Source organism: Lichtheimia ornata (assembly GCF_029851405.1).
Source record: "Lichtheimia ornata isolate CBS 291.66 chromosome Unknown scaffold00009, whole genome shotgun sequence".
Lineage (NCBI taxonomy): Eukaryota > Fungi > Mucoromycota > Mucoromycetes > Mucorales > Lichtheimiaceae > Lichtheimia > Lichtheimia ornata.
The window spans coordinates 434,351-460,817 of record NW_026695329.1 but is presented as its reverse complement, the minus strand read 5'-3'; the positions used below and the strand labels follow the sequence as shown (position 1 = coordinate 460,817).

The window sequence follows — 26,467 nt, the reverse complement described above, 5'->3', positions numbered from 1 at the left end:
CAAGTACTGCTAGTATTAGAGAATTGCTTTTAGGAGAGAACAATTTATCATTATAGTGCTTGAAATACACAGCAAGCAGTAACCATTTTGGTATATGCTCATTTTCCCAGCAGCTACAAGCCGGTTAAAACGTGATGCGTGGTGCGAGTGAATTGTTAATAAAGAACGCTAATGGCATACCTCCGATCACCCTATGATGATGGATGCAGAATACAAAGAACAATGTGGCGAGAAAGAATATCAGGGGCAAAAAGGCGTGTTATCTTTCCCTTATCCAAATAACTCGGATTTCCACAAACAAACAAAGCTTGTTTCATTTGCTTTCTTTTCCTCTATTTTCGCCTCCCCCTGTTGTTCTCCCATTTCCAAACATGCCAGCTTCACCTACTACCACCACCACTGCTGCCAATGTACCTAACCTCAAGAAACACGAGGATGTTGAAGCGATCCAACGTCAATATGATCTACTTTGTGCTGAACTAAAGTAGGGCAGGATGTCCTCTTCACCTCCCTTTTCATAACGCTCATGGTACATGTTTGACAGCATGGATGGAAAAGAAGCTACGCGTATACTTCAGGAACGCATCAAGCTCTTGCACGAGTACAATGATGTGAAAGATACGACCACTTTCCTATTGACCCATGCAAGTAGATCCTTCAACAACGATATGCACATGTTTGTTTGCTTACATAAAAACCCCTACCACCATAATAGTATGCGCACAAGACATCCAAGACAATTGCTCAAGTGTACAAGGAATTTAATGTCGATGGTTGTGATGACTAGCTAGCTCTTTGTGTACATTATGAATGAATGTATGAAAGTGATCTTTGATTGATGAGGAATGCAAAACGATGATAGTGTTTTTTATTATTATAAGTAACGTGATGCAGTCTTGTTCAAATCCATGCCATCGGTGGAGAAATCTTGCTTCCAAAGGTATTCGGATGCGAACACGTTATCACCAATAGGACAATTGTGCTTGCAGGTGTAAATGTACAATGATCCCCAATCGAGTGCATCATTTGCATCAGGTGTGATATCCAAAAAGTTGATAAGAGTCGAGAGGATCTGGAATTCAAAAGTACGTGGGCCACCACAGCACTCGCAATCAGGAACCAAAGATGGCTTGCATCCGCCTTGTACCCATAAAGGTTCACGATCAGGCATATCATATTCCACACGTTCATAACGAAGCACTTGATCAGGATATAAACCAATCTTGATTTGGAACTTTAGAAATGCATCATCCACATCCACCTTGGAATCTTCATAGGTTTCATCACCTCGCAGCGCCAGCGCCGTTTCTATCATCCATAGAGTATATATATAAATGATCGAGTCAAGAATGTAGAGAAAGCGGTGTATTTACCTCCTGAGAGTGTCCCTCCCTGTTGTTGACTTGCTGTATGTGCTTTTTGTGCATCTTCCTCTTCGCCATCCTCTCCACGACCTTCAGCTTCACTCACAATTTCCTTTTCTGGGAACAATCTTGATGCGCGCAACTGAGCGGTTGAGTCATCATCGTTGTTGCTCGCATTACAATAATCCTTGTGTCGACACGAATTCCAATCCACAAGCTGGTGTTGCCTTGAGCAGTAATGCGCTGAGTGGCATTTTCCACACATTTTGTTGGCTGCCAAACCACAAATCACACATTGCTTGGGTGGAGTGAATTGCTCGGGTGAGAAATCAATCGCAACGTCGTTATCTTCTTCATCTTCATCTTCAGGTGGTGGATAATATGGGTTTTCACGTGGTAATTGGCTTCGGAAAACCTTGAAACTATTACAATCATGCTGTCAATAAAGACTATCCGCCATTGTATAGTAAAATCCTCTTCCTTTTACCTTCCGGTCCAATCTTGTTTGATACATCCACCATCCTTACAGCAAAACACATAAACCATACGATGGAATGCTTCGGCAGGTTGATCTTCAGGCGTATAAAGCTTTATAAGAGAGGGTCAATAAATGATAGCTTTGGCTACATGATATTGCTGTTACCTACCTGCAAAAGTAATACCATGGGCTGTTCACAGTTACGACAAGTAACTTGCTCGGCTTCCAATATCGTTTCGGGATTCAACCATGCCTATAATGATACACTTTTCAGTAATCGGCCATCGATGGCGATTGGGTTGAATGAGCGAGCGAGTGCTTACTGGTTTGCCGCCTGATTTGCTTGGAAAAGTGTCAGCGGTCAAAGGTGTTTCTGGATCTTCGCAGTAGCCCAACATGGGAGCCCATTGGTCTGTCGAGAGGGCTTGGCTCAACTCTTTGGCATCGAGTTCGGAAACGTCGCTGTCGGAATCGTGATCTGTTTTTGACATGGAGGGGGAAAGGCAAAAGGACAAGCAGCAAAATTGGCTTGTGGCGGGGCGGGATGACAATGCAACATTTTGACAGCCACACTACGCACACACCCACACACAGACATGGGCAAGCTCATGTGCCAAATATGCATGCTCGCATTATTACACCCTGCTTACTAGTCTTAGCATTACCCTTTACAGGTCACATTTATTAAAACAACATTGCTTCAGTGATTTGGTCATGTGGATATGTGCTAAAGTGAGATAACCTTCCTTCCCTTTATTCATTCGCTATATATAGCTACGATAGAATTCATTGATTGTGTGGATCTACAGTATTGTTGTCTACGTATCTCATCCTTCACCTTGAAGAATGTATTCCATTTTGTTGAAGAAATGACGACAAGTAATTGGTTGCTATGATTGGATGACCGTGGTTGAAGAATGATGCAAGCATAAGATGACACAGTGTGTATGTTGCCCCTTTCAAAATGGGAATAGTCGCTAGACGTATACTTACTAGTCCAAGACCAAATTTAGCATTGCCAGGTTCCTTTTATCCCCTTTGACTACCAACGTGCACAGGCGATGACTTTGGAATTCTTTAACGCTGATGCTTCTGGCAATGAGGAGCGTCGTCTCAAGGCTCTTCAATACAAATACCTTTCAGTCTATGTTATCATCCAAGGTACATGAGGTTCATTGCTGCATTGTCCTTTTTCCTTGTTTCTAAACGCGTGCGTTATGAAGGGGCGGATTGGTTACAAGGACCCTATCTCTACAAACTCTATCAATCCTATGGATTTGAGCTGGTGCAAATCGCCTTTTTGTTCTTGACAGGATTTGTCAGTGGTGCGTTGGGTGGTACGGCCGTGGGTAGTCTTGCCGATTCATGGTAAGGAAAATCAAAAAGCAGCACGACAGCAGCGAATTGATCCATATTGTGTTGCTATGGCGATCTCTCTCTCTCTCTCTAGGGGACGACGGAGGATTTGTATCGTCTTTTGTGCTACGTTGATCCTTTCATTGTTATTGCGATTGGGTCCCAGTTATCCACTCCTTGTCCTATCACATATTTTATCTGGGATGGCAGCATCAATGCAATTCAGTGTGGTGGAAGCTTGGTATGTGGCAGAGCATTCTGCACGTGGAATCCCAGCCGATTGGATGTCACGCACTTTTGCCAAGGCTACATTTCTCAACGGCTTGGTCGCAATTATCGCTGGCATTGTAGCCAACGCTGTCGTCGATATCTGGGGCTTCACTGCACCTTTCATTCTCGCTATACTACTCGCTATAGGAGCAGGTGTATTGATCACTTCAACTTGGTCTGAAAATTATGGCGAAGCTAATAGTAACCAAGCACGTTTATCACGTACATTGATGGATGGATTGAAGACCTTATGGAATGGTAACGTACCATTGAAAGATGTCATTGTTTCAAGCATGCAACTTACCCATTGGGGTAGATTCCAATATCCTTATCTTGGGAGCCGCGCAAACCGTGTTTGAATGTGCCATGTATATCTTTGTGCTATTGTATACACCTGCTATTGAGACTGCAGCCTCTATTCATGGTATGTAATCATGGTTTGGCTATCGACATGCATGAAAGTAAGATAATAACGTGTAAAGTAACAGCACATCGAGGAGGCGATAGCGTCACCCAAGAAGATCAAGAAATTCCATTTGGATACCTTTTCTCGACAATGATGTTCGCTGTCATGATGGGATCAATCACTTTTCAAAAGCTTGAGCAAAAAGGATTATCCTGGTGTAGTAAGGATAGGCTTTTGATCCTGGCACTCACACTCGCCGGTGGAGCATTTACAGCCATGGTGTATGATAACTCAACTTCGGTAAGTCACATTGGATCAAAATCGAATCTGTACACCAGCAACTAATGATGCTTCATCCCATAGCTACCGATACTTGTGATAAGCTATCATGTGTTTGAATTTACTACTGGGATGTATTTCCCATCCATTTCTTCCCTGAAGGCTGAGGTGATTCCCGAGGAGACACGTGCTGCGATAATGACACTGCTCAGAATCCCAATGAACTTTGGCGTTGGTGTAATCATGTGGCATGTAAGTTCAATTCATTGTCTTTGCCATATTTGTCTTTGGATGTTTACGTATTCTTTGATTGTTTTTTAGGCCGATCGTTTATCCACCTCAACAATGTTTGCTATCTGCTCATTGATGACACTTTCAGGGGCACTGCTCGTTTTATTCAAGTTCAAAAGCAAACAAATGTATCAACAACCACCAGAGTAATTAGATGTTAGATGTCTATTATCAACCACTGTATATACTTTGAGCCACCAATCTCCATAAAATGGGTTTATATATGTTCAATTAATCTACCACCACGGCATTTGATCCCGAAGCCGCCGAGAAAATCACCTTGATCCTTTCCACTTGTTACATACACCATGCAACCTACCTCCTCCTCCTCCGCCTCCTCCTCTTCTTCCACACTTCCAGTTATTCTTCCAAAAGAACCAGCCAATGATAGTCATTACGTCGACATTCCACGAGTGAAACGATCGAGAGCCAAACGCAGTTGCGATCTCTGCCGAAAGAAAAAGACTCGATGCAATGCGGATGTCATGCAACCTTGCAGTACATGTCAGAGCAACAATACAGCATGCGAATTCTCAATGGAGCAAAAGAAACGAGGACCTGTTGCAGCAAGCTATGTTGAAGAGTTGGAGAGCCGTATACGACGCTTGGAAGCCTTACTGCAAAAGTCCAACAGCAACAGCACTATCACCAGTACTCAGTCAGCTGACAAATCAAGGCCACCCTCCTTGGAGACATATTGCCGTGGTCTAGTAGTGGATGAAGCAGTTGATAATGAGGATGCTCTTGCCGGCCACCTTGGAAGACTTCAGCTGACCGATTATGATCACACGCTCTATATTGGTGGTAGCTCTGGATTTCATTTGATGGATCAGCAACTATTCAGCACAAACCTTCGCCATCGCGTCTTAGGTGCTAAGGAGCCATGGGTGGTGCAAAAAGTCAACAGTGAAAAGGATGAACACGTGATCATTCATGGAGAAGAGTACAATGCAGCCGATGGATTGCGGATACTTGCAAGCCAACCCCATCCCAAACATCGACACATGTTGTTTTCGGATATACCAGAGATGACCGTAGCGATTGCTGATGATCTCATCAAAAGGTGAGTGAAGAAAAAGTGATCGATAACACTAATGAGAGATGCTGATGATCATGTTTTAGTTATTTCATCCATATCCATCCTCATTATCCTATCGTGAACAAGGTATCCTTTCTCGAGCAATACTATTATCAGCATCCTCAGCCACCCAGCATGCATCTGTTATACGCCATGTGCACGTTAGGAGCTCAATACTTGATCCGAGGGAAACATACGAGACACGATCGAGATATCCTTAGGCGCATTTACAAAACGCTGAGATCCAAAGCAGAGCAAATCCTCGAATACGTCCATAAGCGTTCCAAGCTTAGCACAGTACAAGCACTTTTATTGCTGTCAATGTTCACGGCTGGTGAATCAGATAACCTGGATGATATGCTTCAGCAGTGGTATGTTATGGTGGGTGGGTGAACATTGAAAGCGCATCATCAAGATAACCATCGTTTATTTATTATGTCTAAAGGTATATTTGTGGACTGGTATGTTGTTGATTTGGTCAATCTTACGAGCATCATGGTCTCATTACTCATCTATTGGATTGATTTTAGGCAATTCGTATGGTAAGTTCATTCAATATCATTATTCAAGAGCTTTGGATCTGATCCTCTTTTTGTAAAGGCGCAAGGATTAGGTTTACATCGCACCTCCAGACAATGGCAAATCCCAAGTCATGAGATTGAATTGCGAAGACGTATATGGTATGCAGCCTATAATCTCGATCGACAAATAGCTGCTGAAATGGGACGTCCGTAAGTTTTACCTTTGCTCTCTCTCCCTCATTCTTCATTATGCTCACTCCAAATGCTCTCTCTCAAAAGCATTGCAATATTAGACGAGGATTTTGATGTCCAGCTACCCTCTCCGTTTGAGCTACCATGCTCTTTCCAAACCCAAACACCTAATGGATCAAGGCCAGATTTGATTGTGGAGGCTGAGACAGCGATTATCAACAAGACGCCAGTCTATGAGATGTTTCTTCAAGGCATTGGATTATCTCGATTACTAGGCCATGTGCTTGTTGCCCTGTATTCGCCCAAGGTTTTCAATTCATCAGCGCGTCGCGATGGTTACGTGATTGACGCACTCCATGCCAAGTTGATAGAGTGGAAGACATCATTACCCAAGCATTTGAATTACGCATTTTGTTCCACAACCGTAAAAATGCCAGAAGCAGGTACGCCCATCACCACCATGATGTTGGATCGATATCTTACTAATGTGGTGTATGTAATAAGCATTCTTGAACATCTCGTACAATTGCATTTTGCTGCTGCTACACAGGCCATTTATTGGTGATGATGAAATGATGGATCTGACACGGGCATTACAAGCCATCAGTCTATGTACCTCAGCAGCTACAAGCATTGTGGATTCTGTGAAAGCACTTGAAAAACAAGATCATGGGTGCATGTCGTGGAGTTGGATCGCATAGTAAGTGCATGGCAACAATTTACGACCCTTGACAATACTAATACTCATATACTAGTGCTGTATTCCAAGCTGCGCTTGTCTCCATACACAATGCAAAGAGCGATAATCAAAGTGTACAACAGCAAGGGATACACAACCTGACCCAGTGTGCCGAATTGCATGCCAAAGAAAATGCTTTCTCCTCAAGTCGGATCGCTGGTCTTTTAAGGAAGCTGGCGACAAGATACTCGGTCTTCAATGGTCCACGACATCGCAACAACAACAACGATGTCATTTTGTTTTGCCCTACTCATGCGTCACATGATATCACATCACCTGGCAATAACTCTTCAAGCACCACTACCACCACCACACCATCATCAACAGCAGACAATGCATCCACTCAAAACAATGAACAACCCCTTTCGGATATCCATCACGCAACCACCTTGGAAAATGGCCAACAAGATAATACAATGTCGCCAACTTCTTTGTTGAACAATGAACTGCAATTTGATTTAGCAAGCCTCACATCGGATATGCCATTATGGAATGCTCCAAGTGGTGTTACGTGGACCGATTGGGACCCCTTCTTACAGCAACCATCATTGTAGAAATGTATATCCTCTCATTTTCTCTTCTATTGAAAATATCATCATTGCTTTACAATAAATAAATTGTACAAAAGGGGAGTTGATTAAAAAGAAAAATGGAAACAGGCAAATACTATGGCAAAAGAAAGAATAGATAAAAAAGAACAAGCAGGAGAGAGGGAGAGAGAGAAAGAGAGCGAGAGAGAGAGATAGACTTTTGATTAGATATCAGCATTCTTTTGGCCCTTGACAAGCTTCAGCATAAGGAGATCACCAACTTCACTAATTTTGGCCAATGCGTCGTCTACATAAAGATCACAAGGTTAATGACAATGACGCCTGATGGTGACAGCAATAGCACTTGCCTAAATCTTCTTTGGTATGGGCAGCTGATATACAGAAGCGAGCACGTGAGGAAATGATCGGCGTAGCAGGATAACCACCAAGGCAAATAGCGATACCACGCTTGAGCAGTTCACGGGAGAAGGCACTGATGATGGGATGCAGGTGTGAGTGTTTTCATCTTCATGTGTAGGTAATCGTTTTAAAAGCACTTACGGGATTTTGGCAGGGTTAAAAAGAAGCAGGGGAATAACGGGACTACCATAATCACCATAGACGATGAAGCCCATTTCACGAAGCTTGGTTGCAAAGTAAAGCGAGTTTTCAGCCAATTGCTTGATCTTTTTGCGGCCTGTGTCAGTGCCATCTTCACCACTAAAAGAAGAAGAAAAAGCATTAGACTACAACATGTGTGCGTGTGTCGTTCTAGATCGCGTACCAAATAATGCGCATGGTGGTAATGACTTGCATAGCAACAGGGACCGACATAGGTTCAGCGTAAGCGTAAGCATGGTTGCGCAATCTCAAATGATCAATGACAGGCTTGTCAGCAGCGATGTAACCACCTGCAGCACCAAAAGATTTTGTGAATGTGCCCATCAAAATGTCCACGTGAGCTGGATCAATGCCATAAAAGTCGCAAATGCCACCACCGTTCTCGCCCAATGCACCAATGGAGTGAGCTTCGTCGACGTAAAGATAAAACTATTTGTACATATGCATAACATGAGAATGTGTGAAAAAGCGTATGCGTATGCATATACTACTTACACCAAACTCCTTTTTGAGCTCCACAAGTTCAGGCAAATTGACCATGGTGCCTTCCATTGAATAGAGACCTTCAACAATGATCATGATCTTTTTCCAGGGGCGATGCGTACGAGGTTGACCTTGAGAAATCACTTCACGAAGTAATTCACGAAGATCATCCATATTGTTGTGCTTGAAAACACGCACCGATGCACCGGAAAGACGTACACCATAAACGATCGATGCATGGTTGAGTTCATCCGAAATGACCAAACAGCCCTGTTACGTGTGTGTGTGTATGCATATGAGTCCTATGTGCATCTATGTTTTGTATGTGTATGGTGTACCGACCTTGTCAACGAGAGCAGGAATGGTTGTAGAGTTGGTAGCAAATCCCATGCTAACGACCATGGCATCTTCCTTGCCAGTGTAACGAGCGGTGAGACGTTCTAATTCAGTAAGCCAATGCGTGGAACCAGCTTCAGCCCTTGAGCTGGGTGAGACAAGACCATATTGGCGGGTAGCTTGTTCAACAGCATCTGCACAGGGGCCCTTGTTGTCTGCAAATCCAAGATAGTTGTACGATGCAAGGTTCAATGTTTCAGTGATCGTTCCCGTCAGACTGGAATTGTGATGGTTTTACTATTACTACGATGGCTGTTTTGTTTGTTGTTGATTGTGTCAACTTACTGGAATGTCTTGTTAAAGTCGTGACTCACACGATTCAACAATTTAATCGTGCGACCTGCTACTCCGGTCACTGGTCGATTCCAACAATCCCTACACGAATGGTGGAGATTCTTAAGGTTAGTACTTATCTACTGGCCCCACCCCCTTCCTATCCCTTATTATGCATGTTGTTCCACACACACATTACTTACCGGATACGCATGTACAAGCGGCGGTTATAGAATGAGTCGAAATCGGACACTAATGGCGCGTATCCCTACGACATGATGATTAACGCGTGAATCATAAACACACACATGGATGATAATTAAACTTACATTGACAGTCTTGAGATGAACATAAGCTTGTGCTTTAAACACTTTGCCGAGAATATCTCGCATATGGCCAAAAAGGATAAGAACAAAGTAATTGAGATAGGTAAGCACAAGCACATAGAGAGGTGCAGCTTCCATCTTGTGTTCAAGGTCGTCATATCGTTTGGGCTTGCGTGGTGGAGTCCAACGCTTGGGAACTTGTTGTGGCTCTACCTCGGCGATACTTTGCGTCGTGAGCGATGTACTCTGCTTCGCATCGTTGTTCTTTTGGAAAAAGCTTGGTGGCGAGACGCTGAATGAATGGTCAAATGAAGTCTTTGGAGCTGAGAGGTTGATGCTCGGGATGCTGGGAATGCTGATGGTGTGTGCCCGTTTGCCCTTTCCCATGTTGACGAGTGACGAGCAATGACAATAGAGGATAGAAGAGAGAGAGAAATAAAGAAAAAGAGAGAGAGGAAGGGAAAGAAAGCTTTCGTTTTGGCGGCAGTAATGGTCTTTTTCTTCTAATATGGTTGTTGTTCTACACCGCCATGAATCTGTCAGTACCTCCGATCCCGATTATTTGATAAAAAAAAGGGCGGAGGTTGGCCTGTTTCAGTTGACATGGATAAATGCATCACCAGATCTTATCGTACCACCTTTATGCTTAGCAAATGCCTTGGCAATCCATCATTCCCCATTTTGATGTATACTTTTTTTATCTGCTGTCAACATCCAAATGAACGCGTTGTTGTTTATTTATATATAGAAGAGATGACTTAATCTTGTTGCGTAGTCTTTCTTCTAGCTCGTTCGGCGACAACGCCGACACCAGGGAACGATGACCAATGCTCTTGAGGCTTCTCATTTTTATCATCATGGTGGGTTGTATGATGAATGTGCTGCTGCAACTTGGCACCTTCGGTTAATCCAGCAGCGCCTACCATATCATGCTTGGTCAAAGGAACGGGAGCTTGTTCTTTCTCCTTGCTAGGGCGGGGTGCATAATGACGCAGTGCATTAAGCTCCTCCATCAGCGTCTCATATCGGAAGCTCACACGAATATCAGGGACATTGGTCTTTTGCATATCATTGCCTGCCACACCAGGTTCATCCCAATGCTTGCCAATCCAATGCTTCTTGATATGGCTTTCCCATCCACTTTGGATCACCGAGTTACGTGCCAATTCGCACATGTCCGTAGGCGACAATTTCCAGATCTAGAATAAGGCGCTGGATTAGTAACAGAAATATGATTGGATCATAAATGATCATCCATTTTTTTACCTGAGCAGCCACACTGTATTCTTCAATCAATGGTTCCTTGGTGAAATGGAATTGAAGAGGATCATCCGTTGATAGAGAAATGTTGAGACCACGTTGGAAGAATTGGGGTAACGGATTACGTTCATACGTCAAAAAGAGAGCATTGTTGGATAATGGTGACATGGCAATAGGGATTTGCGACAAGTAATACAAGTATTGAAGTGCAGGCACCTTTCGCAGGAGAATACCATGGCTGATTCCAAATGCCGACAAGAAGGCTGCTGTCAAGTGCTCGGTATCACCAGCTTCACCACAATGAGGACGCATAACAAAGGTATCTAGTAACATTCATTGTTAGGTATGTATGGGCTTTTCATCCTTCGTTGTCACTTACTAAATCCACGCAATTTACGCCAATTGTTCAAAGATGCAACATTGGCATAGGTGTAATACAAGTAGTAGGTGTAAGGTGGATTGTGTTTGCTGTTCCATTCTGAGGGCACTGGGAACTTCTTAAACAATCGGCGCTCGGGCTTGGATTCATCGTCCACCGAATCAAATCCTACAACACGCTGCAAGAACACGTGAAGTTCAGGATGGCTTTGGGGATCCTTGGTAACTTCGAACAATGGCTCAAACAAGTCTATGGGATCCTATCAACATCTTGTTTTATCCTTACGGCTGTTGTAGCACTTACTGCGAATGATGTCATGGAAGCTTTCAACAGAGTTGGATGCTTTGTAGATGTTGTACAATCGAGGCACTTGAATCAACCAGCGCACATTGGGCGAGAAAAGCTTGTTGTTGACCACCCATTTGGCAAGCTTGTCCCATTCCTCCCTCGATCTATGTAAAGTCCCCGCATATGAGATCACCTATCCAATACAATAGATCAACCAATTACCTTCCATAAATCGATACTCTGTATTCCACCATCTGGTATTTGGATGACTCAAGATCAGAGACGACCTCTGCAAAGATAAAGGATCTCATGTCAGCTTGCTTTTTTCTTTCTCTCTCGATGCCTTGGTCTTACCTTTTGTGATCTCGGCAAGGTATCTGCCCTGGATATAGTTGTCGGTCTTCATGAAGATCTCACGCAGTCTGCTCTCACCGATAGGATTGTATTTGAGGTTGAACTTGTCAAAGCGATGGAATGAATCCTTGTGGGCCTATAATGATGCAGTATCCATGTTTAGTGTTGAGCCATACCCAAAGGATTCACATCCATTACATGCATGTCAAGCGTGTCAATGCTCAAATCGTATGCCGTCAAGTTCAAGCTCTCAAATACGCCTTTCAATGTGAGATGTTGACCATCGCGATAAATAACAACATCCTAAAAGGGCACAATGAGGAAATGTGGGTAGCAAAAAATCAATATAGAGCGACTTACATCAGGGCTTTTCTTCATCTTGGACTTGATAAAGCGCAAAAGATGCTTTTGGTTCATGCAGCTCGAGTGGTGCACGTGAGTATCCACTTTTCTCACATTGTAAAAATCTCTGTGGGGCACACGCTAAAAAGGATGCATTAGCAACTTCCACTTCCTTCCAATGCTGCTGCTGCTGCTGCATACAAACCTTGGAATCGGCCAATTCTTGGAATTCATTCAATAGAATGTACATTTGCCACTTGCTATCAAGGTATCGCAGGCGACGGAAAGCAAAACTCTTGGCTGGGCCATCACTATAAATAGATCAGTGATCCATCAAACAGGAACGTCTCTGGTTACACGGGATACCTGATAGCATTCAACACGTAATCGATATCCTTAAAGAATTCTCTTCTTCCGGGGATTTCATAAACAGGGCGACCTTCACTCTTGTCTTTTTTTTGTGCGTGTATATAAAGTTCATGCATTAGATCGATGATGAAGTCATGCATGTATGACGTCTTGGTTACCTTTCTCAGATTGGTACACCTCATAAAAGCCTTCTGGTCCCATGCCAAATACAAACTACCGCCACCATTGTGTGAGTGATCTCCCCAATGGCCCTCCAAGCTTATCATGTCCTACCTCATGGTTACCAGGGATCTTGCATTTATCCCATTCAAAATCGCTACCCACAGCAGCAACGGGATCCTCTTCACGACGTCGTTCCTGTTCTCTACGACGAGCTTGTTCTTCAGGTGATGGTAACGGCCACGATGGTGGAGGTGGAGGTGGATAGACTTCCCAATCATCTCTGTTTCTAGGATCATCTTCCCAACGCTGGCATGAACGCTTCATGTACTTTTCTCGTAGATCCAAGCAATTCTGCAATGTCTGATACAATCCACACAATTCGGCTGTGACAGCATCATCTAAAAGAACAAAAGAAGAAGGCATGATAAAAAGTGATTAATGAAATGAGTCAAATCAATCAACACTCCCTTTATATATATAGCGTCCCATTACTTACCATGTGTATCAGCTTTAGCAGTACCAGCATCCGTGTGATGATCTGGCGCACGTTCAGGTGCACTTTTGGCGGGTGGTAGATACTCCTCGTCTGACTCGCTCACTTCAGCAGGATCTTCATCGCCCAAAGTAGCATGGGTTAGGTTTTGACTCAAGTACTTGCTGTCATGCTACATGTTGCGTCATTAACAAAGAGAAAAAAGGGACAATGGGCAGGTTGAATGAGGCACTTACATTCTCAATGGTCTTTTGGTGGTGGTATTTAAAGAAAGGGGTGGTGGTTTCTTCAAAGTTGGTGGGACGTTCCTCTGAAGGACTTGTTGCTCTCGAAGAGTTGGCCGTGTCTTGGTTTGTTGACTCTGACATGTTTTGAGTGGAAAAGGGGAAGAGAAGAAAGGGATTGAAAAACGCGGAAGTTAACCGCGGGAAAATGGCGGATCATGTTACAATGCCGATGCTTGTTTCGAATCCCGTTACATTTGTACTCGCTACTTTGACAGTATAATAGATGCTTTTATTGATCATCTACACCACTATGGTTACTGCGTGTTGCCTTGGTTACTTTCTCCCACTCCCTATTCATAGATAAAGATCATTATTTTCTTCACACGTATCTCATCCTGATTCATATTGTATAACTTACCGGATGATCAAATGCAAACCACCATACCAAAACCGCAATGGCTACACAGATCAAAATTGCCAGCAATAGGCATATCCACTTTTTCTATACATTTTGCACTACATGTGAGCCTATTATATGTCCCATTGTGGTGGGACAACTTACATGTCGTGTTGCTTTGGCTTGTTTGATCGCTCGATCCACCAACGTGTTCCCTTGTTGTACATGACCAGCAGAGTATTCAGCATTTTGCTCAATATCAGTCAACATCTCGCCTTGCCGTTCAACAAGCATTGACATGTCTGCTAGCAATTGATGGAGTTCCTATTCACACCCACGCATTGGATTTTACACTTTCCCAGCAGCACATGGTATCATTGATCCCTCTTACCACAATGGTTTTTTCAATATGCTTGATATCGTCATGGCGATTCTGTACTTCAGCAAGCACCTGTTGCCCTTGATTGCTGCGCGTCGTATGTACAAGCTATTTGTATGATACACATTGTAATTAGTCATAGCGCTGTTCTCACACAATAAACAATCTTCTGATCTCACGCACTGATTGGGCAAAAATTTGTGATGGATCATTGGATTCAACGATGCGATCCACTTCGTCCTGCGAAGCACTTGGTTTCACTAAAAGCAACAACATGAGCTTATTACAAATGGATGATGGCCATTGATAACCCATTACAGACCAAGCTTGATTTGTCTTTCGATACGTTGCCGGTATTTTCTTTCGTACATCCGTTCCATATCCTGATAGCGTTCAATGGTCTCAAAGAATCGCTTCCAAAGCGCCTCTATCTTGATTTGCAATGATGTAAGCTTTGGATGGCCGTTGTGCTGGTCATCTTGGTTACCTGTACACGACGTATTTTGGCAACCGAAGGGCTGCTTGCTTGGAATCTGCTCATTTGGAGAGCTTGTAAAATATCACCTGGGTCAATCTTTTGGTCATCCCTATTATGCATGTCTACTACCTTTTAGCCTGTTTTTCAGATCCATGTTCAACTTTTGTGTCTCTCGCTTTAGCCGTGCCAAATCTTTGGATGCTGCATCAAATTGCTGATCTTTGAAAGTTGTCAGAGCCGCATTGTGCAATTGTGCGATTTCATCCACATTTCTGTTGATAGCATCCAGATCATCTTTCAATGTATCCACCTTAAAAGCATATCCCGAAAGAGATGCCGTTAGCTTGATCATGCATGTGATGGATAGTGGCTGATTTATACATACCTCGAGAAAAAATCCCTCCATGGAGTCAAGCTGTGAAGATGTGGGTGGTATTCTTGAGCGAGGCGACCATGCATTCATTTCGATAGCTTCATGTCCATCCATATTGTTGTTTTGCCTATGCGGCCCTATAGCATTGTGTGATGGTTGTATAGCGTGTCTATATCCATTTCTCGCTCCGTGATATCCTGTTGGTGTGCGAGGAGGGCCAAATTCATCGCTGGTAAGGACGTCGTGGATAAGCAATTAAACAAGTAGTTGATATAGAAAGCATCGCATGCCCACCTTTCTGTGTTACTACCCTGTTTCATAAATGAAGTAAGCATAACATCCTGTAGACTTATGTATCACAAGCGTACCACATTTCGTGATGGTTGATCTCGGTTTGAGGAGTAGTACATGTTACTCATACAAGAGGAGTGTAAAAGCTAAGATAAACAAAACACGATAATAGGATATTGATCGACGAAAAAAAAGAGGTCGATTATGATTGCAACTGAACAATAGACTAGTGTCGAAGATGGATTATCTATGCACATTGGCATAAAGTGATATCACAGTGATTTTCATGGCAAACAATGTTCTCTAATGCTCCTGTTAATGTCATCTGAGCCATGTTTGATTGGCTTAAAGTACTTGTGGTGATCATATAGGATCATCATGCATCGCCTGTAACCGAAGAAGCCGAGGTGTACTCAATGCAACAACATCATCCATATGTCATTATCCATCCTTGCACAATCCTATATGCATGACGTCTCCTCTCATGTCTAATGCATCGGCTGATAATTGGTTACGTGATCTCTGAGATCGATATAGGAATGTCAACATGCGCACTAACCGTTTTGCATGATCGATGATCGTATCATCCATGAAGAAATTGAAGCACAATGCAGCTATGGCAACCCCGGGTTTATAAATGTACATCTTCTTATAAAACCATAGCCTGCATATAGAAATTCGCAATGTAGCTTCCAACAATGCATTTATGTTACTGCTTAGGAATGGATCATGATTGTACACGTAGATAATGTAAGGGTTTGTTTATTTGGCCTTATAAGATGAGTAGACAACATGGCATCAACAAGGATTCGGTGCTAGCTTTCATAGCAACCACCATCATCAAAGTATATACGTTTCAATAGTAGAGATTCTGATTTACTAGCAATTGATACAAAAAGCATTGGGGATTTATGCGTATTACAATGAATGACAGGTTGTGTGTGTACCTTGCATGGTTGTTAGTGCGAGACGTTGAGAGTCAGCTTACTGGTGTAACGTTAAGCCTGCCATACGCATGCAAAAAAGAAGTCAGCGGAAAGGTACTATGAGCTCCTTGTTCTTCTCCCTTTCTTTTTTCTATATCCTGCAAACGTCGTTGCTCCATGGTGCAGGGTACAGCGGTTGAACCATCGGACAGAGCCAACCACCCTCTCGATGCTGGACATGGCACAGGTACTACAGTGACCCAATGGTTGACGATTCATCCGAGGAATAGAAAGAAAGAGTACTGATGCACACCTAAAGCAACAGGAAACGGATCAGCATTACTCCATTCAGTTATTCAAAGCAATGACGCTGCAGGCAGTTCGTCAAACAACAATACCTCATTGAGCAGCACAACACAACAACAACAGCCACCAGCACCTGTAACGGCTACCGATGTGGACGATCCTTCACACCCGCTCTTTCGACATCGACGTACCGTCACCGACTTTGACTACGGCCCTATATTAGGAGAGGGCAGTTACTCGACGGTAGGAGATATTATCATCATCATCCACCCCACGTGTATTATGGTATTCAACTTTTTTTTGGATAGGTACTTGTTGGCAACGACAAAAAGACCGGCAAGCAGTATGCTATCAAGAAGCTCGACAAGGCTCATATTGTCAAGAATGACAAAGTCAAGTATGTCATGATTGAGCGTGATGCATTGAGCAAGATGAACCATCCTGGCATTGTTCGACTCTATTGGACGTTCAAGGATAATCGCAGCTTGTGTAAGTAACATACATGGATCAAGTCTGGGTACACAAAACTCAATCTTCTTTTATAGACTATGTGATCGACTTGGCAAGGAATGGTGAACTATACACGTATATTCGAAGAGTAAGTTGAGAGAGGGGATTTAGGATATCGAGAGGCATTCATTAACTCGACATTAGCTCGCTCCTTTCGATATGGACACGGCACGATTTTATGCGGCCGAGATATTACTTGCCATTGAACACATCCATAGCCGAAATATCGTTCACAGGTAAAAGTTGAAGGAATCGTATGATAGTTTCAAGGTTTATTAACATGCTTACGATGTATCTAGAGATATCAAACCAGAAAAGTAAGTTGACATTTGGAAATGAGCATTAGGGATCTCAAACTAATATGATCATAGTATTCTACTGGATGATCGTATGCATATCAAGATTACAGACTTTGGATCAGCCAAGATTCTACAGCCTGAAAAGACGAGCAACGAGAATGAGCAGGGTGAAGAAGATGGCGAGGGCACCAGCACGACACGCTCGAGATCATTTGTTGGTACGGCGGAATATGTGTCTCCTGAGCTCCTTAGAAGTGATCCAACTTTACAAGAGTAAGTATAGGCTCATCGGGAAAAGGGGATGAAAAGGAAGATTGTGAAATAGGGAAAAGGGGTGCTTTGTTTTGTGGGTGCGTTCGTGCACATACATGCAGATAATTGACCTATTTTGGATATTCGCCTATTTTGGAATTGTATAGAGCGGATCTATGGGCGTTGGGATGTGTGATCTATCAAATGCTTGCAGGCCGTTCTCCCTTCAAGGCATCCACCGACTATCTTATCTTTCAAAAAGTGAAGAATTTGGACTACAGCATCCCTGATGACTTTCCAGAAGTGGCCAAAGATTTGGTGATGAAATTACTCTTGTTGGAACCAGAACAACGATTGGGATCTGAAGCTACTGGTGGAATGGATGCACTCAAAGCACACCCATTTTTCGATGGTATCGATTGGGACCATATTTGGGAATCGCAAGCACCACCATTGAAGGAACGATTGGATGCCAAACTCAAAAGAACGCGAGCAACAGCAACAGCAGGCACAAATGTGGTGGATAACGATGATATCTGGTTTGGCGATGAAGGGCACATGATACCATCCTTGACAACCCAAGCAGTACCGCAACCACCAAAGGATCCATTCAGTGATGAAGCAGCAGCTCGTGTAGAAGATGACAACGATGATGATGATTCTATACATGGCCCACTTAGCCAAGCACCCCATCCACCTACAGCTGCTGCTGCTGCTGTAGTACGACAACGTCACATATCAGGGGATCAAGGTGCTACTACTACTGCCACTGCTTCTGCTGCTACTACATCGAGTGGGGTCGCTGGCGGCCACCATCCATCAGCATCACAAACTTCGACTTTGGAAAGGTTAGGAGAGCAATCACATCCACCATGGATGCCGCATTTGTATCCAAACGAGTCTATTGTGCGATGTGGTCGACTAACACGACGACGTGGTTTATTCAACAAGAAGCGAGTGCTGATACTTACAGATCGACCACGGTTATTATACTTGGATGAAGGACCCGAAAAAGATGGTGCAGGAGGTGCATTACGGTGTGAGATTCCATGGATACCACAGTTACTCGCTGAACTCAAGACTAAATCTGTGTTTTGCATTCATACAGTAAGTTGGCAAGGGGTGATGATGGATCGATGGCGTTAGCACATTAAGTTAATGCGTACATGTTTTTAGCCACAAAAATCATATACACTGGAGGATAGCAATGCACAAGCACAAGAGTGGGTTAATACCATCAATTCCATGTTAGTTGATAGCTTTGGTGTAGCAGCATGATAAAGAAAATCATTTGATCATATAACAAAAGAACGACCGTTATGCATTAAAAGAGTGTAACAAATACATGATGTCTCATATTATGCACGAGTTGCAATTCACTTGTCACAGCATGACATGAAACTCTCACACTTTACATTGGAGAGAGGGTATGTAGTGACCAGCTTGCGGAGAAAAATTGCTGGGAGCGGATGTTCAAAGCCACCCCACCTATTATAAGAATGCTGCGATGAGGAGGCTAGGGGCTCTTTGTGCTTGATGGTATGTAAACAACAACAACGCTACGATTTGCAATGACGATGGTTCCTAATCGCCATGTCTATTATAGAAAGGAGAGATCTTTGGCAATCCCCTTGATAAGGACGGACAGAGCTTTTAGCTCACTCACACATCACTCGTTGATGTTGCTACATTTGCTCTACGGAGCGTCTTGGCACAATTGCCTACTTTTTTTTATTACCAAAAGAAAATGATACAAAGTCTAGGGTATTCTCAAAAGAGTGCTCTAGAATGGGGTTGCAAAGGGGGAATGTTGCTTGCAGCAACTTAATCGGCATGTTTGCTTGGTGCAGCAATGTGGATGTGGATGATGATGATGATGTTACCATGATGTATATCTTATCATTCAGTTGTCTCGTTCACTTGCAGCATGTATCCATTTATGCAGGTTTAATGGACTAATAAAGTAAGGGGGTTGATGGGTGATGATGATGATGATGGTGGAGGATAATTGTTACCAAGAAATCAGCAATATCAACTGCCGGCTGATTGATTGTTTGATATAAACGTGACATCAGAAAGAAGGAGAAGGAGAGAATGGGACGGAAACGACGAGGAGATTCTTTATTCCCCTGGGTCAGTCAGTGTCTGTTATTTACGTTGCACCCGAAAGTGTGCCGAGATGGCATCGTCAGCTGGTCACATCTGACAGCACTTGATGTATTGGGAGGATAGTCAGCATATTGGGGGATGCATATGAATCACCAATGTTTAGAGTTCTTTTTGATTATCCATGAAAGACGCAGCAAGAAAAAAAGAAAACATGCCGCATGCCGCTAAATCGAGCAATTATATGTTTCTTCATGGTTGGAGATGTTGATGCATTTATATTTGAACCTATGTTTCCCTTTCATCTTGTTTTCTTTCCCTTGAGTTTGCCCCTTTCGATCCTTTTTTATCCACACGCCCTCTTCCTCTCTTTCTTATTCTCTTTTTATGAAGTTCTCTCATTCGTTGCGCTTCAATGCAGTCCCCGAGTGGGATCATGGCTACGTTTCGTAAGTGAGACGAGGAGTTGTGATATGCAAACCGTTTGAGCGTGTTCATGCCGACCAATGTTGCACATGTTGTATAGATACGAGGATTTGAAGTCCATCATTTTTGAATGTGAACGACAACGTGTGCAAGCTATCAATCATGGAAGCGACATTGAAGGCGGCGTTGACAACAATCGACGATCGATAGCCATTCAACAAGAACAAGACGAACAAGTTTTTGAAGCAGCATTGGATGCACAGCTGGAAAAGGTCATCACATTCTTTTCCCAGGTATTCAGTGATGTGGAATCGCAAATGGCGGAGCTCGAAGCCAAACTTGAGGCATGCCCTGAAGACCCTTATCCTGATGGAGGTGTACGAGGAGGTGATGATCATGGACTTGCTACCTTGGATGGTCAAGAAGAAGAGTTTCAATATACACAAAAAACAGGTGCATTGCATACCACCGATATGCATGCAGAACGAGAACATCGTTTGAGTAGACAATCACAAGAAAAGCTTGCAGTACCGGAAGCAACATCAGGGCCTAGACACAAGGCGTCATTCGAATCACGACTGTCCACCCAAACCACACGCGAAAGTGAGCTTTATGTGGAACATCTTGCTGGATTAAGAGCACAACTAGTACAACTTTACGTGCTTGTATCAGATGTCGAATCGTATATCGACTTGAATAGACGAGCATTTGCAAAGATCCTCAAAAAGCATGATAAAGTGCTTGGACGACGACTCAAGGATCGCTATTTACCACGCGTCGTAGCTGCAGCACCATTCACACCAAAAACGGCCGCACAATTGCATAGATACCTAACACGGGTCGAGCAAGTTTATGCGGATCTCTTTTGTGGTGGTCAAACATCCAAAGCTGTAAGGCAAATGAAGACCCATTTACGAGATCAGCTGACGTATGAGCGCAACACCGTATGGAAAGACATGGTCCATCAAGAACGACAGCAACATGGAGCCCAATACAAGCATGATGACACCAAGATGTATCGGCTATTGCCATCTCTCCTTGTTCCTGCCAAACGGGTGCATTCGGCAGCTTGCCTATTATTTGCTCTTGTGGTGTTTGCGGTATTGATGAATGTTCCCATTTTTGCGCAACGACAAGAAACCCGATGCTTTGCATTATTGATGTTGGCCGCCATATTATGGGCTACAGAAGCATTGCCATTGTACGCAACATCTCTATTGATTCCTTTTCTAATTGTACCACTTGGTATCATGCGTGAAACGGATGGCACACCCATGTCAGCACACGATGCAGCCGAAGCAGTATTTTCATCCATGTTTAGTGGCACCATCATGATGTTACTTGGTGGGTTTGCATTGGCAGGTGCATTATCCAAATATGGTATTGCCAAAGCATTTGCATCGCATGTCTTATCACATGCAGGCACACGTCCTCGTTGGGTGTTATTGGCAACCATGGCAGTGGCGGCATTTCTCAGCATGTGGATTAGTAACGTAGCAACGCCCGTGCTATGCTTTTCTTTGGTCGATCCCATTTTGCGTACACTGGAGCACGATTCACCCGTAGCACCATGCCTGTTGCTAGGCATTGCATTGGCGAGTTGCATTGGAGGAATGATATCACCCATTTCATCACCACAAAACATCATCACATTGCAATACATGCAACCCAATCCAGGATGGGGTGCTTGGTTTGCTGTTGCCATGCCAATCTCTATTTTATCCATTCTCATCTGCTGGTGCTTGTTGCTGGTGGTTTATCGGCCCGATCGTGCATGCCAACATCTCAACAGCATCAAACCTGTCAAGGGTCGTATCACCCCACAGCAAATCTTTGTCATGGTCATCACTATCATTACGGTCATTCTCTGGTGCGTCGAATCATCCATTGAGCATACAATCGGTAGCCCTGGTGTCATCGCTGCCATCCCACTCTTTGTATTTTTTGGTACCGGTTTACTTGGCAAGGATGACTTGCATGCTTTCTTATGGAGTGTAGTGGTAAGTTTATTACATACATTGTTGCTAATGTCATTGTTGACTAATAGGGTCTCTTTATAGATCCTTGCACAAGGAGGAATGGCTCTTGGTAATGCTGTTACCTCATCTGGGCTGTTGCAAGATATTGCACTTGGTATCAAAAGCGGCATTGATCAGCTACATCCATTTGCTATCCTGTTTATATTTGCTGCACTTGTCCTTGTGTTTGCTACTTTTGTATCACATACGGTGGCGGCATTGATTATTGTTCCCATTGTTCAAGAAGTGGGTCAACACCTACCTGTTCCACATCCCAATTTGCTAGTGATGGGCGCTGGTCTCGCCTGTTCAGCAGGAATGGGATTACCAGTGTCAGGCTTTCCCAACATGTCAGCTGTCATGCTCGAAGATTCACGTGGCAAACAATATCTCACCACACGCGATTTTATTGTCACTGGAATCCCCATCAGCATCGTTGCTACTCTCCTTGTTTGCACACTTGGCTATGGTATCATGTCAGCCATGGGCTTCTAAATACTCTTTTTCCTTGTTACTGCAACAATAAAATGTAATTGTATTATATGTGCATGTAAAAGACAATCCATCCTTGTATGTGTCGTCATTGAAGCTTGGTATGTGGCATAATGTGGAGGTGAAAGTAGCTAAAAAAGACCTTATAGAAATCAAGGCTTTATCCTAACCATTTATTATATGAATGAAGGATAGCTATGGATCACTCGAGGAGTATCAAGTGAAGCATGAATACAAGGGATAAAGGTACGTGTGTGCAGTGGAAGTCTTGTTCTCATTGGATCGGAGGCAGTATCGACGACGACGCGTAACCTGTTGAAGCCCAGCAAGGAGTGGTTGCAAGAATCCAGTGCCATTTATCTCTTCTTCTTTTACACCTACACCGCATACAAAAGACAGCCATGGTCGCCACCACACACGAGCCACCTTCCGAACGCCTTCGACAAGCTGAAGAACTCAAGAATGCAAAGCAGATTGAGCAGGCGATTGCTCTTTACAATGGTGTCCTTGCTGAACCTTCAGAAAACGATCAGATTATTAAGGAACAGGAATACGCCATTGTCCATCTCGGCCAGCTCTATCGCGACCTCGGGTAATGGGAAAACGCGACTTTTATTCGTATCCTTTTACTCATTGACAGTATCTAGTCTTGCACAGGAACTCGCTCAGCTGATCCGATCATCGCGATCGTTTATGGGTGCGATTGCCAAAGCTAAGACGGCCAAACTAAGTATGTGGTGGATAGCGTTCCCCATGATGACATGATCAACTAACCATTGTATTACATAGTTCGCACGCTTGTGGATTATTTCAGCGACATCCCCAATTGTTTGCCTCTCCAGATTGATGTGTGCAAGGAAACCATTGAATGGTCTGTGCAGGAAAAGCGTATCTTTTTGAAGCAATCTCTCGAGACACGCTTGGTGGCCCTCTATCTCGACAACAAGATGTATCATGAGTCCCTCAATCTCATTTCTCAATTGCTCAAGGAGCTCAAGCGTTTGGATGATAAGATGGTCCTTGTTGAAGTTCAACTCTTGGAAAGCAGAGTGTGCCATGCTCTTCGAAACCTGCCAAAATCAAGAGTAAGTTGGATATCTATAGGGTGGGATCGATATTGACAAGGTGACTATTAGGCTGCATTGACCTCTGCACGTACATCTGCCAACGCCATCTACTGCCCACCTCTTTTGCAAGCTGCACTTGATATGCAATCGGGTGTACTTCATTCAGAAGAAAAAGATTACAAGACCGCCTATTCCTACTTTTTCGAAGCATTTGAAGGATATTCAAGCCAAGATGATCCAAAGGCCGTGTTGGCTCTCAAGTATATGCTTTTGTGCAAGATCATGTTGAATTTGGTAAGGCAATGATATGATTATCATAGCACCAGAAGCTTACGTAGGGTGTGTATTTGTACTAGCCTGAGGACATTCAAGCCATTCTCAGTGGCAAGACCGCTTTACGTTACTCTGGTTCCGATATCGAAGCTATGAAGGCTGTGGCCAGCGCACATCAAAACAGAAACTTGCAGGAATTCGAAACTGCATTGGCAACCTATACACATGGTAAGTTCATGGATGAGGAAGGAAAGTAAGAAAAGAACGGACATTCATTAACACACGCATGGACTTGTAGAGCTCAATGATGATCCCATTATCCGATCACAGCTTGCAGCATTGTACGACACCCTTCTTGAACAAAATTTGGTGCGCATCATTGAACCCTTTTCTCGAGTTGAGATTTCCCATATCGCAAATTCTGTCAAACTCCCAACACAACAAGTGGAAGCAAAGTAAGTGCCACTCAAAGGAAACCTCTATACGTTTATTCATTCGTCACTATTAGACTTTCACAAATGATCTTGGACAAGGCTTTCCATGGTATTTTGGATCAAGGTGCTGGATGTCTGATTGTATTTGATGAGCCAGAAGAAGATGTAAGTGATGAAACCATACAAAAGTAACCCCCCTAATGATGATTAACATGACTTTGTTTCAAAACAGAAAACGTACGAAACGGCTATTGACACGCTCAAACAAGTTGACAAGGTGGTCTCCAGTCTCTACCAAAAGGTACATATATAACATGGGATAATGATTTTGATGTGGTGTATACTCAATGTAGCATTCGTTTTTTTATCTTATAGGCGGCCAAGTTGTCGTAATAGTATAATACCTGAAACTTTTTTTTATTCTAAAGGGATTCTCAAAGTATATATGGAATGGGTAGTGATGTTGATGACGCAAATGAGAGTGGATGCAAAGTTATATACAAGATTGAATGGGATTTGACTTATTGTTGGGCACATTGCACACCTGGTCCTCCTTGACCCTCTTCATCCTCTTCATCGATATCCATGGGGTGGGCAAAAGATGCCTTGGCAGCCTGTTTAGGATCCGCTTCTTGCATGGATACCTCCTCAAGGTGCTTATCACCAAAGGTGGGTAGAGAAGGTCGTGGAGGTAGGATGCCTTCCAATTTCTTGATGGTGTCGTTATCGGTCCAATTGGCAGGTGGGAATTCAATCTTGAATTTGACATAAAGGTTGCCAAAGTCGTGGTGTCGATAAGTAGGCATACCCTGATGGGGGATAGTTTTAACCATATCTGGGCGAATGCATTCACCTGGAGCAATGGGGACTAATAGCACACGATCGTCGAGATGGGGTATCGCAAACTGGCCACCTGCCAGTGCAGTGAGCAAGTCGATAGTGGCCTCGTGTACAAGATCATCGCCTTTGCGTACAAAATTGGGATCAGGCTGTTGTGCCAATACAATAATAATATCGCCAGGTTGTTCGATACCAGGTCCTTGGTCACTTTCACCGGCAAACGTGATCCTTTGGCCATCCTTCATACCCTTGTCGATATGCACTTCGATGATCTTTTTGTCATTCACCACCTTTTTGCCATTGCATTGGGTACACTTTTCACCAATGGTTTCGCCCTGTCCTTGACAAGCTGCACATGGTTGTTGTACTTGTTGCACCATAGGACCCATTTGTCGTAGCGACATTGTGAAACCTTGGCCCTTGCATGGTTCGCATTTTTTCACATCCTTGCCACCGGTGCCCTCGCATTTGGGACATAAAATGTGTTTCTGCACTGCCAACTTGGTTGTCTTTCCATTATACAAGTCTTTGAGCTGCACCTTGAGATGATGCACCATGTCACGTCCTCGTCTAGGTCCTTTTGGTCTTGCGAAAGCACCACCAAAGAGTTGCGAGAAGAGATCCTCAGCATCCATACCACCACCCATGCCGCTTAATCCTTCCTCGCCATATTGATCGTACAAGTGCCGTTTCTCGGGATCAGACAATATCTCATAGGCATGCGAGATTTCTTTAAACTTGTCGCCGGCTTCTGGATTCTATATGTATGCTATTGATGAATATACCTTTGTAACACGCGTTTAAAAAGCGTTATAGTTTACCTTATCTGGATGATATTTTAATGCGAGCTTCCTGTATGCTTTTTTCAATTCCCCTTCTGTTGCATTGGGGCTCACTTCCAGGCTGTCATAGTACTTGGTGTCACGAACCATGCTTAATGATGATGCTTAAAGAAGGAAGGGAAGAAAAAGGAAAGAGTGATGGGGGTAAAAAGTAAGAAACAAGGATTCGAGTCGTGATGAAATTGGGTGCTGGGGGGGTGTGATTGTTTGACACATTTTATATGGCCGACACATCACATATCCAGCACGTACCAGCATTGTGTAGAAGGATCTGGATCATC

General features: G+C 43.5%; 11 protein-coding genes across 11 annotated transcripts; 6 read left to right on the top strand and 5 right to left on the bottom strand.

Annotated features, from left to right (window-relative positions):
- Positions 1–371: 371 nt before the first annotated feature.
- On the top strand, positions 372–787 carry O0I10_003052 (uncharacterized protein; the record flags this gene model as incomplete). Its single annotated transcript, XM_058483126.1, has 3 exons — positions 372–484; positions 545–644; positions 716–787. The coding sequence occupies 3 exons, from the start codon at positions 372–374 to the stop codon at positions 785–787; spliced, it is 285 nt and encodes a 94-aa protein (XP_058346215.1).
- Positions 788–874: 87 nt separating this feature from the next.
- On the bottom strand, positions 875–2,333 carry O0I10_003051 (uncharacterized protein; the record flags this gene model as incomplete). Its single annotated transcript, XM_058483125.1, has 5 exons — positions 875–1,308; positions 1,374–1,786; positions 1,852–1,952; positions 2,012–2,095; positions 2,166–2,333. The coding sequence occupies 5 exons, from the start codon at positions 2,331–2,333 to the stop codon at positions 875–877; spliced, it is 1,200 nt and encodes a 399-aa protein (XP_058346214.1).
- A 570-nt stretch (positions 2,334–2,903) lies between these two features.
- On the top strand, positions 2,904–4,594 carry O0I10_003050 (uncharacterized protein; the record flags this gene model as incomplete). The annotated part of the gene is made up of 7 exons (XM_058483124.1): positions 2,904–3,003; positions 3,066–3,210; positions 3,293–3,726; positions 3,785–3,892; positions 3,957–4,174; positions 4,238–4,405; positions 4,475–4,594. The coding sequence occupies 7 exons, from the start codon at positions 2,904–2,906 to the stop codon at positions 4,592–4,594; spliced, it is 1,293 nt and encodes a 430-aa protein (XP_058346213.1).
- A 158-nt stretch (positions 4,595–4,752) lies between these two features.
- O0I10_003049 (uncharacterized protein) lies at positions 4,753–7,528 on the top strand (the record flags this gene model as incomplete). The annotated part of the gene is made up of 8 exons (XM_058483123.1): positions 4,753–5,507; positions 5,567–5,893; positions 5,968–5,983; positions 6,053–6,064; positions 6,123–6,253; positions 6,323–6,678; positions 6,740–6,935; positions 6,991–7,528. The coding sequence occupies 8 exons, from the start codon at positions 4,753–4,755 to the stop codon at positions 7,526–7,528; spliced, it is 2,331 nt and encodes a 776-aa protein (XP_058346212.1).
- A 200-nt stretch (positions 7,529–7,728) lies between these two features.
- Positions 7,729–9,990, bottom strand: O0I10_003048 (uncharacterized protein; the record flags this gene model as incomplete). The annotated part of the gene is made up of 9 exons (XM_058483122.1): positions 7,729–7,811; positions 7,873–7,997; positions 8,066–8,224; positions 8,289–8,554; positions 8,621–8,878; positions 8,951–9,221; positions 9,290–9,379; positions 9,481–9,545; positions 9,607–9,990. The coding sequence occupies 9 exons, from the start codon at positions 9,988–9,990 to the stop codon at positions 7,729–7,731; spliced, it is 1,701 nt and encodes a 566-aa protein (XP_058346211.1).
- Positions 9,991–10,361: 371 nt separating this feature from the next.
- O0I10_003047 (AMP deaminase) lies at positions 10,362–13,618 on the bottom strand (the record flags this gene model as incomplete). Its single annotated transcript, XM_058483121.1, has 14 exons — positions 10,362–10,802; positions 10,870–11,186; positions 11,243–11,491; positions 11,546–11,694; positions 11,753–11,819; positions 11,885–12,020; positions 12,083–12,187; positions 12,245–12,367; positions 12,432–12,537; positions 12,593–12,677; positions 12,754–12,808; positions 12,869–13,155; positions 13,254–13,422; positions 13,487–13,618. 14 exons carry the CDS (start codon positions 13,616–13,618, stop codon positions 10,362–10,364), a joined length of 2,421 nt encoding a protein of 806 aa, XP_058346210.1.
- Positions 13,619–13,791: 173 nt separating this feature from the next.
- O0I10_003046 (uncharacterized protein) lies at positions 13,792–15,218 on the bottom strand (the record flags this gene model as incomplete). The annotated part of the gene is made up of 9 exons (XM_058483120.1): positions 13,792–13,827; positions 13,896–13,979; positions 14,040–14,198; positions 14,266–14,361; positions 14,437–14,513; positions 14,576–14,684; positions 14,741–14,802; positions 14,861–15,041; positions 15,117–15,218. The coding sequence occupies 9 exons, from the start codon at positions 15,216–15,218 to the stop codon at positions 13,792–13,794; spliced, it is 906 nt and encodes a 301-aa protein (XP_058346209.1).
- A 1,280-nt stretch (positions 15,219–16,498) lies between these two features.
- On the top strand, positions 16,499–18,966 carry O0I10_003045 (uncharacterized protein; the record flags this gene model as incomplete). The annotated part of the gene is made up of 9 exons (XM_058483119.1): positions 16,499–16,568; positions 16,641–16,870; positions 16,936–17,116; positions 17,173–17,225; positions 17,282–17,373; positions 17,437–17,454; positions 17,509–17,709; positions 17,856–18,795; positions 18,865–18,966. 9 exons carry the CDS (start codon positions 16,499–16,501, stop codon positions 18,964–18,966), a joined length of 1,887 nt encoding a protein of 628 aa, XP_058346208.1.
- A 1,215-nt stretch (positions 18,967–20,181) lies between these two features.
- On the top strand, positions 20,182–22,733 carry O0I10_003044 (uncharacterized protein; the record flags this gene model as incomplete). Its single annotated transcript, XM_058483118.1, has 3 exons — positions 20,182–20,243; positions 20,321–22,220; positions 22,281–22,733. The coding sequence occupies 3 exons, from the start codon at positions 20,182–20,184 to the stop codon at positions 22,731–22,733; spliced, it is 2,415 nt and encodes an 804-aa protein (XP_058346207.1).
- A 398-nt stretch (positions 22,734–23,131) lies between these two features.
- O0I10_003043 (uncharacterized protein) lies at positions 23,132–24,897 on the top strand (the record flags this gene model as incomplete). The annotated part of the gene is made up of 9 exons (XM_058483117.1): positions 23,132–23,322; positions 23,378–23,460; positions 23,520–23,815; positions 23,867–24,091; positions 24,154–24,298; positions 24,369–24,525; positions 24,579–24,669; positions 24,737–24,805; positions 24,880–24,897. The coding sequence occupies 9 exons, from the start codon at positions 23,132–23,134 to the stop codon at positions 24,895–24,897; spliced, it is 1,275 nt and encodes a 424-aa protein (XP_058346206.1).
- A 128-nt stretch (positions 24,898–25,025) lies between these two features.
- On the bottom strand, positions 25,026–26,276 carry O0I10_003042 (chaperone DnaJ; the record flags this gene model as incomplete). The annotated part of the gene is made up of 2 exons (XM_058483116.1): positions 25,026–26,102; positions 26,166–26,276. The coding sequence occupies 2 exons, from the start codon at positions 26,274–26,276 to the stop codon at positions 25,026–25,028; spliced, it is 1,188 nt and encodes a 395-aa protein (XP_058346205.1).
- Positions 26,277–26,467: the final 191 nt, after the last annotated feature.